Genomic DNA, 21903 nt, shown 5'->3' with positions numbered 1-21903 from the left:
TGTGAAACCTCAAATATATAATAAAACATCTATTTCAACATGTTACTCTTGCACATTTTACGCGCCGTTAATTTGGACAAATTTCTGCTATGTTCTTCTTTACAATACAAGAATAATTCGGGACCTTTTCACGCTTGGATTGCTCATCGTAGTATTTCATTTTATAAAAACTCTCACATTTCACGCCAGTAAACAATACCGGAATCATTTCATTGCAATTGAGTAATGGGCGATGAGTATGACGAAAACGAATCCCTTTCATATAGCATGCATACCGGAATACGCAAAAGCAATAAATAACGTGAAGGTACTTACCATTATCGACAAGATCTTTTTTGATAAATAGTGCTTGGCGTTGAGATAGTGTCGGTGGTAAACAAAATATTGTCAGGCAAATGACAAATGTAGCGATATTTGGTTTCATCCTGAAACAAAAAAAAGAAATCAATACACTTAGGCATCTATATGAAATAAATAAATATTAACTGGTTAAGTGGAAGATCAAACTTCATTTGGACGTCCGAGTGGAAGATTAATGTTGATATAATTTATGAATTTGGTTCATGAGTGTCATAAAGATCTAAAAAATAACTAGGCAACCCTATTATGGTGCGAGGAGTCTGCGTGAAAGTTTAACAAAACAATATATTATGCAGATTCATGAGACTATCAATAGGTTTTTCTTCACAGTGAATTACGCTCATAGTTTACGTAATTACCTAGATCTTTAGACGACTTTAATTAAATATTAGAATTACCTACGACGACCATCCGCATCGTTTCCGGCTGTCTGATTTATATTCATGAATATAAAAACAAAGAAAGAAAACGTGATGCGGCTACGCTTAAAGTTCATTAATTGTCATTCTTTTACAAATTTTAGGAAGGAAAACGTATAACTAAAATGTCATTAGCTTAATTCTGTGAACGAACATAATGAGAAGGCTTTATGAAGTTTAATTGGCTTTTACTTTGGAAGTGTCGTAATAAATATGCGACGGTACCTAATTGTGTACGTTTTCCTAAAAGCATTAAATGCGGAAACGGAACGAATACGAAATGAGCACCACTACGAAAATATAACAATTTTGGAATTGTATCATATGGTGGATGTCGCATTTTGAAGGTATTTTTTTACTCATATAAAATCATTGATCACCTATAGAAAATAGGCCACAGTGCAAACCGTAATTACTCCTACTAATACAGAAAAAAGCTCTGAGTTGTGGTGATGCAATTAAAACACGTTTAAAGTGTGAACTTTTAAAACGAGAACTAATTTCTGACAACCATTATTCCGAAAGTGCACTATGCATAACGCGTATGATGCATTATGAGAAAAGTACGTCAATCACTTTAATATGGACATGGTCGAATCAGAACACTACACATTCAATAAACATCTCTACAGTCCTTCTCATTTATTGATCCACGTGGTTTGGCTTCGTTTTTGGAGGAACCCTCGTCGAGTGGAGTGATTTGCTAGGTGAAATGTTTTTGCTTGTATCGACGAATGGATGTTTTAATAAATTTCTCGAAATCTAACTTACAGATGTGCAACGATTTTATGCAACATGATATAGATCGACATGGTAAATTTACAGCTTTATCCCCACCTGGTTTTACAGATCAGAAATACTTTAGCTAGAGGTCCACCGTCCATACAATTTATTCAAAGTAGGCACTTGGGGTTCGTTGATCCTGCATTTAAGAAAATGCAAGTGATCACTACTAATTGAAATATTTTCAAATTCAAATTTCATGGAAAATGGAAAATTAGTGCGATTAGGTCGTTGTGTGCAAGTGCACCATCCTGTTGAAACCAACAGTTTCCAACTTTTGTTTTTTTTGTGTGTCGTACGTCTTTGTATTCGTAATATAAAATGCTACTCAATACAGTAGGTATGTACTTTTGTTACGGACCATATAAAAAAGTAAAGTTGATTATGATTTCTCCGAAATGAAACGTTGTATAACAATGATGTCTTGTACAGCCCAAAAAGTGGCAATGAGAACGTGTTGTTTTGGCATATCTTCAGAAGTAATCGGAATTTTCCGGTTTTCAATAATTCTTTTCCCTAATTTGACCAACCTCGTATCTTTTATGGTTTTCGAGATCCCCATGATAAACATTCTTATCCTGGACCGTTATACCAAATTAATTCTATAACATTTGACAACAAATTTTGTTCATCTGCAATGTCAGAAAGACTACAAGACGAAGATACGATCAATCAGGAAATGCCTCGCCATCCAGGATTTTGAGAAAGAGACAACGCCAGGTACGGAACTCCTGTCGCGTTCCCTTCAGGAAGATTTTACATCTTCAGCAACCGCTCCACTCTAGAAAGCATTTCCGGTGGAAGAAGAGATCAGAAGAGAGGTATTATTATCTGGAACTCCATAGGCAATCCGTCACCAAAGCGCGTCTTAAGCGCTCTTAAGGATCAAAGTATACGAGAAGTTCGCATGCAATTTTCATTTAGCTGCACAGCACCTGCGGAATTGAAGGCACCTACTGTGCAGTTAACTAAGAGTGTATTGATTAATAGACAACGGTTCTCATTTAATTTGACTGTGACTGTGAGATATGCATATTGCATATTTTAGTTTATTATATTTCGATTATGTGTTTTGTTTTTAATTTGCTTTTTGATTAACTTAATTTGACTTTTATTTAATGTTAAGGTTTTTCTCCAGTCGTGCTCTTTTTCCCTTGGCAGTCTGCGTTTGCTACAGTGCGTCACCTTTAGGCTTTTCTTGCTTTGCTTTTAATGTACGTCATCTAACTTCTCGGGCTTTCAGAATAATTCCAAAATAAATGAACTTGCAGACATTACAGCGTTTTAATTGAGTGTTCCTGTCAGACTCAGTCCCGAGTCATTGTATTATCTTCGGGTAACGTAGCGAGCCCTACCTTATACTATCCGATCATGTGCCATTCTTTTGTTTCAAATTTAAGCGGGAACTCAGTTTTGATGTTGGAATTTACAACGTTGCCGCTTTGCTTCAAAATCTGTCATGTTAGTTTCGACCCTGGGAGTGGGTTAAGATCAGTACAACGTATTTGTTTGTAAATATTTCGTAAGATCGGTTCTCTTTAAATTTTGTGTTTATAGTAAGCGGGTTGTGATAAATATTTTGTAGTATTGTTTGACATAATATGTTGCTAAATAGCAACCCCATACTTGGGACACATCGATGGAAAGCTACTGAAAAATGCTTTCCAGTGGTACCCATAAAGTCACTATTCATTAAGACAATTTAACAAAAATTTAATAATTAACAAAAAAAAAATAAACAAAGATTTGGTCGCTAAATTGGAAGAAACAGGATCTGTTATCAATAAAAAAAGAAAGCAACCAAGATTGCTTAATGAAGCATCTCAGGTTGAAGTTTTTGGCCAATTTGCCATAAATCCCTCAATGTCAACATTTAGTTTTTTTGTGTTAATTATTAAATTTTTGTTAAATTATCTTAACAATAATAATAATAATAATAATAATAATAATAATAATAATAATAATAATAATAATAATTTATTGCCCTACAGATTACAAAATCCAATTACAGGACAATTTAATCAAAATTAAAGTGGTGTACAAAATTGTTAGAAGTAAATGACATAAAATATCAAAGATACACGTAAGAAAAAAAACAAGAAAAATTATACAATAATAATAATACTAATGGAAATTACTAAATAACATTCTAAGCAAAATCAAATACCAATTTCTGCTAGGAGGTCGCATAGAGGACTATGATGAATATCAATATGTTTCGATAAACTATTAAAAATTCTAATGGTATGGTATAAAGGCGATTTAATTAACATATTAGTATGGGGAGTAGATTGATAAAAAGTTACAATATTTCTCGAAGAACGAGATGGTACATGAAAGTTTATAAGTGAAAGTAAATAAGGACAATCAATTAAATTATGTAATAAATTGTACAAAAAAGAGATACAAATTTCACAACGTCTGCGTTCTAGGGATTTAAGGAAAAAAACGTGAAAGCAAACGTTGTTGGCTATAACCTCGTGGGGGATACTGATGATCAATTCTATAAACTAAAGATTTTAAGAATTTGCGTTGTACATATTCAAGCTTATCTTTCTGGTATTTTACAAAGGGATTCCACACTATAGCACAATATTCCAGTCTCGAGCGAACTAAAGAATAGTATAAGGTCTTCAACGTTGTGAATATTACTGAATATTGACTTTATGGGTACCACTGGAAAGCATTTTTTAGTATCTTTCCGATGTGTCACAAGTATGGGGTTGCCATTTAGGATTTTTGAAGAGGGGGGGGGGGGAGGTTAAGGGAGAGTGGGGGGTTGTCACTCATAACGTCATTCTGGTTCCCCCTTGACACCCCCGAAACGGTTTTGCGCGATTTTCTTTATCTTCTTTAGTTTGGAAAATATGACCGACTACAAGTTTTAAAATGGACACCCCGTATATTCCGGGCGCGAAGATTTCATCAAGATTATATCCAAGTTCAAGCAATTACCGTTACATTTTGACGCCCATCAGGCGGGCCCGAATTAGCAAAGAAACTACCGTTGCAATTCTGTTTTTTATTTTAATTTTGCTTGATTGTGTACATACAAAAATGTGTTCTTACAACACTAAGAAAGAGTAAACTAAAAAATAAGTTTTTTGAAATCAAAAAATTATTTGTTTCACCCCGTCTACTAAATTTCTTGTCAATAAATATTTCTCATTTTTCGATTATTGGATCTGTGATTATTTAAATTCACTTTTATCGTTTATTTAAAATTATGTTGCAATACCCCCGTACCGTAATCAATTTATGCGGTTAGTTCCCGTTTTAGTTTTCAGAAGAAATCGTAATTTTGGACTGAAACAGTTGGAAGCTACTCCAGACTCCAGGTAGGTTTACTTCTGGTGGTAATGTTACTCCCTGAATGCGTTCCGAGGGCCTAGATGCTCTATATAATTTTTTGTACCTTATATGCTGCGCAGCGTGTGAGTTAGAGAATGAAACACTTATCAACTTAGCTTTGAGGAAATGGCTTCTAACTAGCCGTTACTATCAAAGATAAAAGAAAGAAATTCTTTGTTTTTCACAATGAGTGTTAATATCAGTTTATTTAACCCCTTTTTTATTTGAAAGGCGCTTCTCCGACTGGAAATTGTTCCTTCGCGTAAATTTCATCACTCATAAATAAAGGGACTTGCTACGAAACTCCCGTTTTGACGTAACATTAAACTTGCAGGTAACTCACACTTTGCCACCAATCTGAGTACTGCTTCTTAACGACGCAATTGAAAAATAGTAGCAAAGTTCTTGCATAGAATTTTTTTTCACTCAAAACAAAGCTTGTAAAACTTTATCGCTATTAGATAAACTTTTACAAACGAAAATTTTAGCGCACATAACTTGGTACGTAACTGCTCGCGAAATTAGCCACGAAGAATGCGACACCCGTCTAAACTTGTCTGCCGAAAATCTCCTTCCAATCTGGTCTCCCTAGCGTTCCTCTCAATAACAGCTTCTTGTCGAATTGCACACCTTGTTATGGCTCTTATTCAAAACATAGTTTTGTTCACGTTCGCTGTGAAGCGGTATTATGAATAAATTTTCCTATGTTGAACAAAATTCAAACTTGAAAATAAAACCTTTGAAATTCCAAAGCGACCACCCGTCACATCTAGTCTTTCAGATCCTCCCAGAAACAAATGGAGCACATTAATCTGAAAGTGTATGTGTACGTATGTAAGTTTATTATTCCCCATTTTTTTGTAGTAAACTGGCAAAATATTTTTACTTAATGTAAAATTAAAATTAACGAAACGTTTGGTCAAAACGAAAAACACTGAATGTCCTTAAGGTCTACAGTATTTTTGTAATTGTCTTATCTACTTTTAACTTGGTTGCCATGATTCTTGATGCTGCTGGTGCTGATTCTCCGAAGTTTTACAGATGTCGAGAATAAAAATCTCCAAACCTACCAAGCAAATTTCTTTGTGCACAATAATTTGAAACTATTTTTGAGGTATGCACTAACTTTCCACTATTTACACTCCAAGAAGTGTCGCTTTCAGTCAAATCTCAACTAAAAATTATAAATCGCTCAGTAATGATTAATGAGCAAAACAAATCTGGTGGATATGTTAATATGAATTTAACGTATGAAATAACAAAACATGGGGCCGTATTAAGTAAAAATGGAAAAAAGGTTTCGCAAGTAAACATGGGGAGCTACGATCTATTAAAAACGTTTTTCCCATGTTGATTCCCTATATTTGGTTTTGGAATATTCACTCGGTATGTAGATAATTAAACATACCATTGCGCAGTCTGCGCCTGCGCATACTTGATGTTTAAAATATGTGATATGTTTGCCTTTAGTAGAAGATTCTTTGGCTAAAATTTCAAAAAAATGTCTTCATAAATAAGAAAGTTGGCCGCAGATGGACAGGCGGACGGAGAAAGTGGCCATAATAGCGAAAATGCGCTAAAAAATGAACAGGATCGAACTCCAACAATAATTGTTTGTGGAGCAATATTGGCGCCAAATCAAGGAAGCGTAGTGACAAATGCCAATATTCCCTTTGATTTAGTTAAAGGAGCGTGATTATGAAACTGGCCCTTTCCACGTTCATTATACCGCAAATCGTGGCATGGGTACAAATGAACAAACATAAGTCTATGATACACGCGAATAAGATGCTTTTACAGGTAGATGTTAGCAACGTGCTTTAAAATGTAATGTATTATTATTGTACCCACATTAATTATAGATCATTAATGTCATGCGAAGGAGGATAATTAATCATGAAGCATATAAAGGACACGAGCACGAGGGAGGTCTTGCTATCATTACAGTCTATAAATCCAAAAACTTAGTGCATTCTGCATCTTTGCACGCGTTACATAACACTTAAAGAAGAGACAATAAAAAATTAGCGACGTTTATCGGCTATTTTTATAGCGCTAATAATTACTTCATAGACGTGGTTAACACTTTCTACTATTAACCTGCTGTGCCGTAAACAATAAAAAACACTTACAATGCTTAGATTGTTTAAGAAGATCTCCTTAATTTCCTTGATTTACGAACGTGCCCTCAGGAAGTTGGGTATTCAAATTGTAGTCGTAAAATGACATAAAAGTCTTGAAGTTATAAATTATAATAGATACATGCGTTTCGTGCCATTGCATATATAGACACGTTAAATTGCGTTAATTTGTTTGTGGGGCGATGCCTAGGTTTATTTCGAATAAAAAAGAAAGGTCCAAACAATAAATTACTTAGAAGATCTTGTAATGCATTCTTCTATTCGGCATCGCATATACCTATACTATCACTTTCTATTCGATTCTATACTTAACCCCTAACCGAACTATTGCAATAAAGAAAGTTGTCACCGGTATGGTCAACGGTCAAAAGGTTAGACGGCGGTAATGGCACAGATCTTAGATGATTTAACGAAGAAGAGAAGGTGAATGTATACCTACGTAAGTTTTATAGCTTAAGGTTTCTGTCACGAACACGACGCAGCTCTCTTGTGTTTATCCATAGTTTTCACTTTCAAATTCTAACTAATCACACAATCGTAGATTATCTTATAGGTATACTTTCTTTCAAAGATGCATTTGCATTTCTATAATAAATAAGATAGTCGGGTTCAATTCCCAGCATTCACCAGATGAATACACGTTGTCCAATTAGATTACTTCTGACTTCCGATTATAATTAAAATTCCTATAAATCATAATTATAGTTTCATTGTAATGAACCATTTCTTTGCCTGAATACGTTGCTCGTCAATTTTTAATAGGTAGGTAGTATCTACACATTATTCACCTGCACTGCAATTTCCAATTACTAATAAGCGCCAAGCATTCTATAGACTGCGACGAGTCATGGACATTTTTCACAGACGCTAGTATGAATGTGAAAAATATTCTCAGATTTTATAGTAGCCATCTCGCAGAGAAATTACAATCGCCTTAAGTTTGAACTTTATTTACCTACAACTGTATCTAATGCAGATTAATAATTCAGTTCGGAATTGAAAGATTTCCTAAAGGCCAACATTTGGTGCAAATTTAAGATAGGTAAGTGCGCTTGTCATGTTTTATGCAAATGATATGATGGAAATATAACCTATTACCAACAGGGCCGTGCGGTATATTTTTCCAATATGATGCACGTTTCCGAGATGCCGCCCATGTAGTCCTTAAATCTTTTTTTATGAAAATGACATTCAATTGTGATTTTGCATAATCAAATTGAAGAGAAAAATCCAAATTAAGAAAAATGAATGTGTTAAAATTAATTTATTAATTTCACTAGTTTGCGTTGAAAAAAACGTTATTCCTTTGTTAGTTATGTGAAAGCAATTTGTATCAAAAATCATTAAATAACTTAAGTAAATCTACATGCCTAAAAATTATTTATAGTGCATGCGTCTACCGAAGCGTCAACAGAACTAAGAGGGTCAATGTTTTTGTGTTTTGTGTTTTTGTGTACTCTTTAAGAATACGTAATTAAAACTAGTGGTTACTATTTAAAAATATATGCCCCCTTTGACCATCCAGAAGTACGCCACTGACCACAAATTTAAAGTACGTAGATTGGTAGCAAATTTTTTGCTATTTTGGATACCATAGAAAGCTGCTTTAAAAAAATGTTGTTTTGAAGATATATTCAGTGTTCCAGACAAAATGTTCACCCTGTACAATGTAAATTCTTCTTGAAAATCACTTACATTTATCCCCGACCCATTTTGAGTATTGACTCGAGATTACCGCAACAGCTTTCCAGCGTTGTGCATTGTATAACTCCTGGAAATTTTCGCTATGGGTTTCCAGAAGTGTCATTCGTTCATTCAGCGAATATTAAGGTTGTTAATCAAAATATAACAGGATATATGAATATATGTATAAATTGTATATGTAGAACAAAGATTATACCTTTTATTTTCTAAACTCTAAACAGTGCAGTCAACACGTGCAACCATCTTTTGATTACAAATAATAACGATATTTTATACAAGTATCTACTCGATATACAAGGTAAGTATAAAGTTCCGAAACGCTCGATTGTCTCCGTTATTTATGAAGCAATTTTTTATAATTGGCGTACATACAGAGTGCATTTTTTGCTTATCGTAAGGGATAAAAAATTGGTGAAATGAGGGGAAAGTTGCGAATTTTCGTGCTGAATAATAATCTGAAAAAATATTTTCAAAAGTTTTGAAAATATCACAAAACAAGTATAAATTGTACACAACTCTTGTGCAGATAAAGCGCATTTTTTTCAACCGAAATAGCTTTTGTGTTGACATCACCAATGGATATATTTCTTGCAGACGTCTCAAACGCCCTTTGTGAGTACCCTCTTCCGACAATCCGTTCTTGAGGTATAAGGGAATATACCCGATCACGATAAGAGGTCGAGGAGGAGGGCTATGGTTGGTAGAAATTGAGACCTTTCATTAGAGTACCATGAAGGATAAAACTAGTAGTTTGTAGAAAACGGTAGTACAAACCAAATGAGAGTAGAATACCATAAAGGGTAGAACCTGTGTTAACCCCCCCCCCCCCATTTTCTAAAGTTTAAGTTGGCACCACTAAAAGCATGCGTATGCAAAATCTGAGACCAATTGGTTGTCGTATGTAAAAGTTATACATGTTTTGCTCTCAAAAACAGCATCTCAGGAAATAATTCGTGGGGGGGGGGGGCTTTTAAACAGCGAAATTTGATGGCCGTCTCGCACACCTTCAAGGTATAGGCTACCTACTGCAAAAAATTCCAGGACTCTAGGACCATTGCCCTAGAAGTAGTTCGAAACGGCAGAAGTGGGTCCGGACGGACGGACAAAACGCAAACAATAGCACATTTTTTTAAATTCAATTCTTTGGACGAAGAGACAAGTTAGGTGACCGCGCCGCGGGCGTCGCCATTGTTAGCAATGCCATGGTTGGGGAACACTTCCAGCAAGCATTCCCCAACCCTATTAACATTATGGGGTGGTGTGGCATTCTTCTGGAACGATGTTGCCTCCCAACGATAAAGAGGGGAACGGCGAAAAAATCGGTTAGAAATGTCCTCGGGAAATGGAGGTACGGATCAGAATTCAAAGAATTGCCCAAGGCCGATAGTTGTGCTTCTTGCTCATATTCATTGGGTCTATCGCCAAATCATCCACATCTTAAACGAACCATATTCTCCCAGTTTTTATGCACCAAAGAAAAATACCTCAAACTAGGTTGTTGGCGCTCTGGAAATCGCTGCAAATATGCTGGAGCAGCCATGTGGGAATTTGGATGCGAAGTGTAGTAAATTTGTTTCAGATCTTTTTGTTCTGCACCTTAAAAAGGCATTTTCGCAATAAAACTAACACAAACGTAAATTACACTACTTGAAATAGGATCAAACTGTCGAACTTTTGTTTAAAACAAAAGAACGTTTCGTTTGTGTGATGTGATGATTATATAACAAATAATATGCATTAAATAATCGCAATGTGTTCTTCATGTTTAGCCGGAAATGACATTAACTCTTGGCTTTTATATGCAACACCCTGTATATTTTATGGTCGGACGCAGAACAAAAAACTACATTTAACTCGATTTTTGTGTTATAAATTAAAGTAAAAAATACGTGCATTGTTACACAATAACAAATATACTATAGTAATGGATTTTATAATTGTAATGTCTTCTTTTGTCGACTTCTTGTTTTCAAAGGTAATGCGATTTGGTACAAAATTTCCTGTTTTAATTTTTCTATCACTTTTAAATAACACAAAAACCTTAGGTGTACCATTTCTTATTTAAATTTTGTTCTACGTTCCATAACAATAAAATATAGAGGATGTTGCATTTAAAAATAAAAAGTTAAGGTCATTTCCGGCTATACCGGAAGTCGAAAACAGAAAACATTACGGTTATTAACTGCATTACTTTATTCTAATACTCCCAGGACTTTATACATACCCTGTATAGGATCAGTTTTAATCTTCCATGTGATCTATGATTTTGTACAGACGGGGTGAAAAATTTAACTGGGATAAATCAGTAGGATTAGAGGAAAATTATATTCCTACGTATTATGTGCGGCGCATGTGCCGTCAATGTTAGCATTAAGCCTGCATTCGTTTAACAATAACAATGGAAGAAGAATGCGAGATGTCATTCCACCATTGATAATGATCGTGTCTGTTAAGAAGCAGCATGCCATTTTCGTCGAACTGTGAACCTGAATCAAACAAAATACGGTATATTACATAACGAGCGTTGAAAGCGATACATTGCACATGTCTGTAATTATTGCCAGACTAGATGAAAGATATTACCTTATCACGTCGTAAGGGACGCTTGATTTAGGTATTTTCTGTGTTGCGATTGATGATTCTCTAGAACTTTGAATGGTTCAAAATTGAAACACACTGTAGCTATAACGATTCCTGATAAGAGGAAAATGTCGCCATCTGTTTCATAGTAATTCGAGAGAGAGTTGTTCAGGTGAAAATGTTATGTACCATTCCTGAAATGTTCAACGCATTTTTTGCAGTAAACCCTAGAATTGCACATCAGTTGCACTGCCTACCATGAACATTCGAACAATATGAAATATCGAAGATATTAAAATAGCTAGTGGTAACGATTATCAATCGCCAAATTATAGAAAGCAGATTTTAAGATTCTTACACGAATGGATTGTCTCAGACAAAAAACTGTACGGTACCGGTAGGTATTGTTTAAAAGTGTTCTTGCAATTAGACCGTAGCAGAAAATGTAAAGGTGATTGCCAGCTAGCGGAAATAAATATAATCATGTATTATATACTATTTAAAGCTCATTTGGCTTGTTTCATTTGAATGCAATAAATGCACATACTTTATGGAAATTATTAAGATCTAAAAACTGTTTACGTTTACAGTTACAGGGTCATGTAATTTATGCAAATCAAGGAAAGAAACAATGCGAATTTGTTCTTTCAAGCCCATTCCAAGAATTCATTACATACGCATTACAAATGGTAAGCGTATAGAAGTCCTTAATTTAAAGCTAAAAACAACAGTTACGGCTCTTAAATCCGGTACCCTTCGTCCTGTGTAATAACTGAAAACTTTGTGGAAACACTCCGTAAATTAAATAAGGTAGGTACGAAGGTACTACCTTCACTAGAGAAATTTTTTGACATTCAGCTCGCATTCGGATGCACGACTTTTAATCCGGCTCATAACTAAAAGCACTGATCGTTGAACTCGTGGGAATCGATTAGCGAAGGTTTCACATCGCTGTCTCTCTCGAGACTCTCGAGGAACAGATGGACGGATAGTGGGATAAAACCTTTTGATACATTCCCCTCAAAATTACGGCCCCAATCAGGAGGCGCCCCTGTTCAATGGTATTGCAAGGGCATATTATGCCCTTCCTTTAGGCGCACGAAACTTTCTGTAGATACACAGACGACGCAACATGATATCTTTTTCGCAACAGTAATTTTAACCTGAGTTTTAATGTCTATCCAATTAATAAAATTTGTAATAACGAATTCCGGTAGCAAAATAGATACTGTGTTTCCCAAGTACCTACTTCTTAATCAATCGCCGTGTCTTACTTAGGGGTACCAAACAATTTCAAACTTTTGGTGAATAACCTACCGATGTGTTATGTATAGCTAAAATTTACTAGCAAGGACCAGTCATAAGCATGCACCTAAGGTTTTGTTATAGGCCTATGTCTATGTCAAAGGGTAATCACTGTATCGAAATAAGGAGCAATCGCGCTATTTAATTTCTTTTCTAAAATTACGATTCTGTCTACGAATCGGAGATAATTATGATACCATCACGAATGTTAGAATTATGTGACAATTGGGTCATTCACATTGAAAATATAATAGAGTTCCAATTAATTACGCCATTTACGCTATCAGTGAAACACATTAACAAAAATGCAGTTCATTTGTTACACATAATCCGTTAAGTCAACAAGTAGATGACCAATGTATGTTCTGGACCAGGAAGTGACGTCACACCAACCTGAAACGAGGTCATGACGTCATAGCCAATCAGAGACGGATACGCCCTTCTACGCCCCTCCCTTTCAGGTTCGTAAGGTGGTCCAACAGCTCTTTCAACTGGTCCAACAGGTTAGAGAACCGGTCCAAGAGCTTTTTCTTCTAGTCCGACAGCAATTCCACCAGGTTTAAGAGCTATGTCGACTGGTACCGGTTCTAAAATATGTTGGACCGCTTCACGAACCTGTAAGAAAAAGCTGTTGGGCCGCCTTACGATCTTGGAAGGGAGGGACGTAGGAGGGCATACCCGTCTCTGATTGGAAGGTGACGTCATGACCTCGATTCAGATTGATGTGACGTCACTTCCTGGTCCAGAACATACATTGGTCATCTACTCCAACAAACTGTATTTAAGTCATAGTCAGCTTATTTTGCCATAACCTACATTTTAGAATACGAGTTTAATTAATTTAAATTAATATTTCGAAAGACACTAGTTACCCGATGCGATAAGAAAGAAAGTTGTAGACGATTCTAGGGGATGACCCAGGGTCAAATCCTGATGGTCAAGCGGTAAACTGCGGTAACTCAAAAACCAAAAATCAAAACTTTCGGTAAAACTAACAAATTTGTCTAGTGACAATGACAGTGATGAAGCACCCGCTCCGCCCCGAAGTTATGACCGCACCGTACAGTTATGAAATCGTCCAGATTTTCTGAACACCTGGTATCTGGAAGCGTTTTGAGTTTAGCGCTTGATCGTTACGAAGGAGTTCCTAAAGTTAATTATTTGCTAGAGGAGTGAGTTGTCTGCATTTACATTTTTGTGGAATTGTATATTTTACCACAACTAAGTAGGAACGTAAGATTTGTAATGAATTTATCAGTTTTTCCGACCGTCCCGGTAGGAATATTTAAATTATTCTTACAGCCGCCGAACGCTCTGTTGCCAGGGAAGAAGGGAGTCAATTAATATTTTAAGATTTCAGCGCCATTAATTAATTATTAAGCATTTTAGTTTCCCATAATAAGCGAAAACCAGGATCGAAACCAGTGCCAAATCGAATTGCTTACACGTTATCGGTCTGGCAGACATGCCGGGGTGTAGATAACGACAACAGTTGTTGCGCCGGAAAATTCCAATTAAAACTAGGTGTTGATTGGAGTAATGTATATTGAAGTTTGAGTGCACTTAATTTGGTGAGTTGTAGAAAAACCGGCAGACGGCTTTCAAAGTTATCTAAAAATGAGCGCTCTTAAAAAACGAGTCCGATGTCCATCTTATATTTTTCCGATAACTATAGGCCGAGTAATTAATTAAAAACCGAACTAATTTGCATCGCTTTAGTTAGTACTAAATACAGCTAGGAGCTGGAAATTCCCTATTCCACTTCCCCAAAATTCGGATTTCTTTGTAAGGCAAACGCTGGATTTTGTGGGTATATTTTGTAGTTTGTAATTGCCATACGTAAATCTTTTGCATTTTGTACTTACCGTAAGTAAGTCTATGATCTTTTGCCATTTTTGATTCTTGCCGTAAGTAACTTAATTTATTGAGTAAATCTGTAAATTTTTGCGAAACCGCACCGTAGTTTTATTTTTTGCCATTTTGCTTGCCGTAAGTTAGATCTTTTCTGCTTCTGCATTTCTCACCGTTAAGTACCGAAATTTTGAATTCCTTTTCCATCGCATTCGCCGATTTGTGCTTTATTACTTTCGCTCCCGATAAAGAGTCTGCCGTAATTCTGTTTCAGTTTTGCCGAAATGACCGCCGCCATCTGCTGGTTCTACAGAATTCTCGGAGTTACCGTTTCTCCGATTGAGTTTACTCCAGAGACCCAAAGAAGTGGTGAAATTTGCATTTCTTCTTTAATGTTTTTCTCAGCAACCATAAGAGCTACAAAGATGGGTGGCACGTCTTTGAATGGGTTTTCGGGTATTCCGTATCCGATTTTGAAAAATTTTTTTCATAATTCTTACCACGAAAGGGCGCACCCCTACTCGGGGGTGCGAAAAAAATTCTGATTTTGACGAAATTTGGTATCTGGGGGTTTTTGAACATAAAAATCGCGAATGTGGAATTAGTTTTTGAAAGTTCCAAAAAAAAAAGTTCCACTGCAATAGGTACTTGGTCGGACAACGAAAATGGAGAGAATTCCACGAAACTTGTTGTGTATACTTGATGAGTTAAGGAACAAAATTGTCGAACAGTTTTTTAAAATAACTTTTCAAACAAAAGTTATACTCATTTGAAGATTGGGCCTTCGGGTTACAAAGTGACCCCCGCCTACTAGTGAGTGATCTTATTTCGTATGCAGTTAATTGAAAATGTCGCAAATAACAAAAAAATAACCTCTAACGAAATGTTGCTATGTACAATATTAGATGTACTAAAGTTGTCCGATTGAATAAGGAAATGCAATCAAGCTTTTTAATTATGTCATTAAACTGATGTGACGTTCAACTATTGTGGTATAATAAATATGTTTATGGAAATGTTTTACTGACTGGTTTACTACCGTGGGTTTAATTCAAACGTAGGTATAGGTAGATACTTTGTATAATTTCATTCTATGGAGGACTAAAATATGAATTATACATATTGTAGATAAGTAGATCGAGTCAGGCTAGATAAAAACGGAGCTACAAACAGAAAACAAAAGGCAAACAACAAGAAAATAGCGAAGAACAAAACAATGGTGAATTAAAACCAAAAAATGTATAGAAGAAAACACTGATAATCTGATGGTAATGCAACTAGCCAAAGTTGAATTACCGAAAGTTGTTTAATAATCCTAACTGACATATTGGCTCAGTTTGTGGTCACCACATGGTAAACGTAATGTAATTTCTAAGTTCTAACGCTGCGAGTATTTGAAGGATACACGACGTTTAATTATAAGGTGCCTAGATCATAACTCATAACCCCTTCTTTTCTATCAGCAAATGCTTTGGAATGCCTGTGTGCAGTCACTATAGCATTAGGAAACATTACATACGATTACGGCAATATTTATGGATGGAAGGACCGAAGAGACTGTTTCTAGTCCCAAAACATTTAGACTGTAATGGATTCAAGGTAGTTATATAATCTCATAGTACTCGTACCGACAATGATTCAAAACCACCAAAATTCTAAAAGTACATAATTCTGAGAAGCGATAAAATTTTGGCAGGGAAAGTTGTAAAGAAAAGACATACATCAAGTACTACCATTCGTTATGCAATAATAAATGGGATTTTTTGAAATGTTCACACGACATAACCTGCAATTAAAATCCGATTCAATACAGAAAACTGCATAAATTTGTATATTAAAACAATTTAAGTATTTGCTTATCCCGTACATAATGGTTATAATTTGCTTTACGTTTCACTACTTAAATTATTTCTAACGCAACTGATGTAATGAACACATTATAAAACAAAAGGTGTTATGAGAACAAAAAAAGTGCCGGCTACATACAGCGTCGTAAAGAAAGAGAAAGTAAAACTCCTCAAGATTACTTATTGCACCCCCATAGAATGTAATTTAGAAATTTTTAGTGCCGGCGCTGTACAGATTCTGGCTTTACTTTCTATGAGGCAATTTGATATTTAGATTTTTGAAACCTCTCAGCCGGCAATTGTAGGTATGTAATTACTGATGCAATTCAGTCGATCACAATAATTGTTAGCTTGAAATTGAGCATTAAATACATCTAAAGATCAATTTAATGCTAGACATAAAAAAAATTGAACCAGTTTTGTTGTATGGCTTGAAGTGAACAATGAAACAATCAGGAAACGAAGATAATGTAGAAAGTTACGTAACGCGAACAATACAATGCGAAGGATGGAGGAAGACTGGAGTCGAGATTTGCAGAAGTCTTGCAAATTAATTAAGTACAGTAATCAGGTAGTAAAAGAAGGCGGGTTAATCAAATACTATTGTCATTAACTGCGTGGGCGTGATAATAAGTAAAAGACATTTAGAGGTGATTTACTGATCGCCACGTTCAAGTATTGTTCAAAAAGCTAATGGATTGCCCGATTGTCTACAGTGCAACTTTACTCTAGTAGCGCAGGGCTCTGCTTAGGCCCTTAAGCTCCATAGCTGTTACCTACACAAAGCAAAGACTTTCATCTATTTTTTACTTATGGAAAATGCAACGTTTTGCATATACTAAATAAATAATCAAAAAAATTTCGACGTCCCATTCACCCACAATTCGCGTTTGAAGTTTTAACTACACCATCAGAAAGATCTTGTCCCGCATTTACTGCCAGCCAGTCGGCCTGCCCGCTAGCCGGCAAAAGTAAGATTAAATGCGCTAAAAGGCAAGAGATTATCACTTTTGTTTAAATACAAAAACCCAAACCAAAAATCCCCTTGATATAAAATAAAGAATTAAGAAAACTATGTCAGTTGGGTCCATTTTTTTTGAAAACTTAATTACCACCTTTATCTACGCCGTTATCTAAATTGAAGGAAAATAGTACTTTTTAAGTTATGCTGAAATCCTTCCCGTTGCTAGAATAATAAGCTTATAAGTGCGACGTTGTAAACGATTACAAAAATTTATATCGGCAATTTGTTACGCGCAGTCGTGTGTAAAGCTGAGGTGTAGAACTATGGATTGTAAATAATAGAAGACAAGGACGAATAATTAAAGTATCATCTACAAGGTGGGTATGACATCAGTAAATATCCATTACAAAGATGTGAAGAACTGAGAACATTATAAATTATTATGTCTAATTAGAATGTTAAATAAAGAACAAAGAGTTTGTGGCGACCATAACGCCATCGACTCCAACGTGATTCAAAGAAAAACCGTACCTAAAAATCTAATAGTGATTGTGTACGGACAACAACTGAAGAATGCAAGAACAACTACAGGAACAGCAAATTCTCATGGCGCGGCTTCAGCGGAAACCAGACTTTTAATCCGGCTCATATTTCATAGCACTGATCTTTGAACCCGTAAAAATCGATTGGCCAAGGTTTAACATCATAAGGGAAATTTTTTTATTTCGAAAAATTCCCCTCAAAAGGTTAGATTACAATTTTTTCGGTAAAAGGACTCCGTCCTATGGTTTGGACAACTAGATGCCGAATTCCATACATGTAAAATCAGGACAGTCTGTCCTGGACAGACATCACAAGATTTTTACAGTGGCAGCTGAACTAGATTGTAATGTATTACAACATGTCTCCGACGTCGACCCTAGACAGATAAACACGAGACTAAAGACAAACTCCTACCGGCGTATTCTGACTCACAAAATTACGAATTGCGAAAGAGGAATTCCAGTTTATGATGGACTAAGGATGGTTCCGACTGTCCAATAGCCCGTGGATTCATCAGGTCCCCAAGAAAACACCAGGAGACTGAAGACCTTGCGATGATTACAGACCATTAAATAACATTATCTCCCAGAAAAGTATCTGGTGCTAAACTTGCAAGACTTTTCTTATACGCTCCGCTTATAAGTCCAAAATGATCGTAACTTTTTTATTATGAAAAATTCACGATAATGCTATAGAAAGTTAAATAATCACAATGCCTTGGAGCATCGAATGAGCTATAAATATTGGAAATCGATATCGTGAAATAAAAAGTTATGATAGTTCAAAGTGCGCACTTTACATCTGCTACACGAATTTTGGAAGTTGACGGTCATTTTTCTAAAAACAGTGCATAACAAGGTAGGTAAATATGAATGCTGTAGATTCTGCTATAAATGTACTTTCATTTTACAAAAGGAATGATTGATGTATATCGCTTAGTTGCTGAGAAAATAAATACTTTCGGTGGTCTAGTCGCGCGCGCGAAAATGAGTAAGTTTCAACTTTAGCGGCCTATAACTTTTGTCAGGACCACGGGAAAATGTCGTAAAGCGAGATTCTGAAGGTTCAAACATTTCTGAACAAAATGGTGTGGGTCCCAATTCTTTCTACCCCGAAAAAAAAACTACCTCAAATAAGCGAGTTAGCGCTGGCTCTCCGCTGCACTAATACTTCTAATGGTCCACTGCAAAACATCAACACAAATTCTATTAATAATTCTGCGAATAATGTGTACACCGAAGATCGTTTCTGACGCATTTGCACACAGCACACTTGATTTTCCAGCTACAGGTAATTAGTTCTTTACAACTTTTTGCGATATTTGGGATAGTAGACCACAATGACTGTGACAGGTGGTTGCTTTAGGCTTCAAATTTTACAAAATTGCCGGTATACGTGTACCACTTCATAATGAAAGAGAACGGAACTAATATGTGAAAGAATGAAGCGCGTTCAGATCAATTTTTAGACCACCGTTTCTGAGATACTTGATGTATTACTACCTATATTTTTGTATATATCATTGTAATCAGGATAAAGAATGCAAAAATTGACGTAAAGATATATAGGGTGTTGCATTTAAAAAATCCCAACATTGGGTCAAATGTTAGAAACAGTGGCCCAAAACATTTTTTTGACTACGACACTGGATTCTACGTAAAAATATTTAAAAGAAATAGTTTTTACCTTTTTTTTTATCTTACATGGATAGTAAGATAGGATAGCATCCCTTAAAATCACACTTTTCGTTTTAATCCTGTATCTCAGAAACAAACGTAGCTATTGATTCTGTTTGTGGCATTAAAAGTTTCACAAAAAAAGTAGCACAGGGTGGTAAAAACCCCAAGACCCAAATAGGACACACGGTACAGTGGAACATTCAACTTATAAACCTCTAGACCAGTGGTGCTCAAACGGTCGATCTCGAGAAATATTTGCGATTTTCAGAGCAGACCTACACCTACCTTGACTTAAAGAAAATTGATTTTGCGAAAAACTAAATTCTACCGTTTCTACTAATTAACTATAATGCTGGTCTAAGCACTTATAAAAACTTCTTTCATCCGTTGAGAGTCTAGAGGGTGGTTCCAACGGCGCGCATGACTACCAGGTTTATACCTATCTTTATTCTTAGCACAGCGATATTGAGATGAACAATTAACATAGTGGGAAATTACTCTACTTTTTCCCCATTCCTTTTTTAGATCATGCGATCTATAATAAAATTGGCTGAGCGATCATATTCGGATACGATAACATTATTGAAAACGGGTTCAGTGGGGCAGAGTCCACAGAGATGTGTATTAGTATTAATGAAGCAGCTCAGGTTGAAGTTTTTGGCCAATTTGCATAAATCCCTCAATGTCAACATTTAGTTTTTTTGTGTTAATTATTAAATTTTTGTTAAGACGAATATTGACTTTATTGGTACCACTGGAAAGCATTTTTCAGTAGCTTTCCAACGATGTGTCACAAGTATGGGGTTGCTATTTAGGATTTTTGAAGAGGGGGACTGGGGGGTTAAGTGGGGGTGAGAGGTTGTCATTCATAACGTCATTCTGGTTCCCCCCCGATACCCCCGAAACGGTTTTGCACGATTTTCAATATCTTCTTTAGTTTGGAAAATATGGCCGGCTGCAAGTTTTAAAATTGACACCCCGTATAGTAAAAGGGCAAGAAATATTATAATTAGTTGACGAAGACGTTGACGTTGACTTGATTTTGTACGATCGCCAATTCAAAAGGAAATTTGGTCTACGTGAGTTTTGATGCGTAAGTTTCATGGCTTTTGAATTGGTACTTATCAGCGTAAAATTTGGGAAATCTGTTTTGCTGGAAAAGGTTTAAATAAATTTGTTGCTAAAATCACTCACACATCTATCCTTTGTGCAGAATAAAGTTGATTTTGACTAACGTAAAATGCTATTATTTAAATTTTGCAAACTTTTTGAGATCGAATGTAAATGATTTATTCTCGGTCATGGTTCAACCCTCCCCTGCCCGAAATTGACCTTTTTAGGTGTGAAAAATGTTTAAATAAATTTCAGTATTATAGGTATACGTCTCATTTTGCAATCCAGACAAAGTTGATCTTCACGTTCCACTTTTCATAGGCAAAATGATACGGCGGTGCTTTAGATGTAAAAACCATGAAAGAAAACGCACTTTACATTCTAGCCCAGATAAGCAGAGTAGATACGTTAATTAATGGTAGACACTAAAGAGGTTAAGGTTGCTCGACGCGCATATAATTATAATAAATAAAATGTTTAATCGTATTCAATAAAATTATATAATGAGGAAACTTGTATGCGAAAATAGAAAAACTTAGCGGAAGGATTTTTATGTAAAACAAGCGGTAATGAATATTCAAAATAATTTGTCAACTTTCTATTTTCCCAATCAATTCATACGCGCGCATTAATTCGGCGGTAATGAAGATAATGAAAGTGAAAAATCTATCGTTTTTTTTTGTTACGCGTGGTATTAATTATTTAACAATTGCTTCACTTTCCTTCGTTTTCAAATATTTACCTCTGCAGGAAATGAGAATACTTTCAAATGCAAATCGGTAGCTCCTAGGAATTTTTGTTTTGAACAATAAAAAAGATTTACTGACAACGAGCCAATGTAAATATTTATAAATATCTCAGAGTTAATGGTTTATGAATCCCGAATAGTTTCTTCAAGTACCTTTTATTTGGTTTTGTAATGGAAGTATTGGTAAAGCGATCCATATGTCTACGCGTGGTTGGTGGTAGAAAATTTCTTCTTGTGCACGAACCGTTAGATGAAAAATTAATTGTCCCAGACACTGTTCGGAATCTCATTCATGTGTATCGGGGAGCGTCTTTTTAATCTCACCAGTAATTGTGCATAATAAAAATGCAATACATTTCGTAATATGAGAAATAAAATTGTTAATTGGTTGTTTTTGGAGAAAGTCCTCGTTAGAATACCAAGAATATTTATTCCCAAGTATCGAAAAAAATCATTTGAATAAGTAGGTATTTGTTTTTTTAATAAGGGCGATCAATTTCCATGATGATAAATTA

At 35.5% G+C, this 21903-nt stretch overlaps 1 protein-coding gene across 4 annotated transcripts in view; it reads right to left on the bottom strand.

Moving 5' to 3' along the window:
* The window catches only part of LOC116159169, a 32380-nt gene that overhangs the window by 8906 nt on the left and 1571 nt on the right, over positions 1–21903 (bottom strand). The window contains exons 1-2 of one of the 4 annotated variants that reach the window (XM_031472107.1): positions 19813–19882; positions 316–425 (exon numbers count right to left, since the gene is read on the bottom strand). In XM_031472107.1, the coding sequence (XP_031327967.1) occupies positions 316–424 (109 nt within the window). In that variant the 5' untranslated portion in view covers position 425; positions 19813–19882. The other 3 variants (XM_031472108.1, XM_031472109.1, XM_031472106.1) reach the window with 3 other exon arrangements.

The sequence above is a fragment of the Photinus pyralis genome, unplaced genomic scaffold (genome assembly GCF_008802855.1).
Source record: "Photinus pyralis isolate 1611_PpyrPB1 unplaced genomic scaffold, Ppyr1.3 Ppyr1.4_LG1, whole genome shotgun sequence".
In the NCBI taxonomy this organism is placed as follows: Eukaryota; Metazoa; Arthropoda; class Insecta; order Coleoptera; family Lampyridae; genus Photinus; species Photinus pyralis.
Note: the sequence above shows the minus strand (reverse complement) of the source record. Positions and strands in the feature narration are given on the sequence as shown.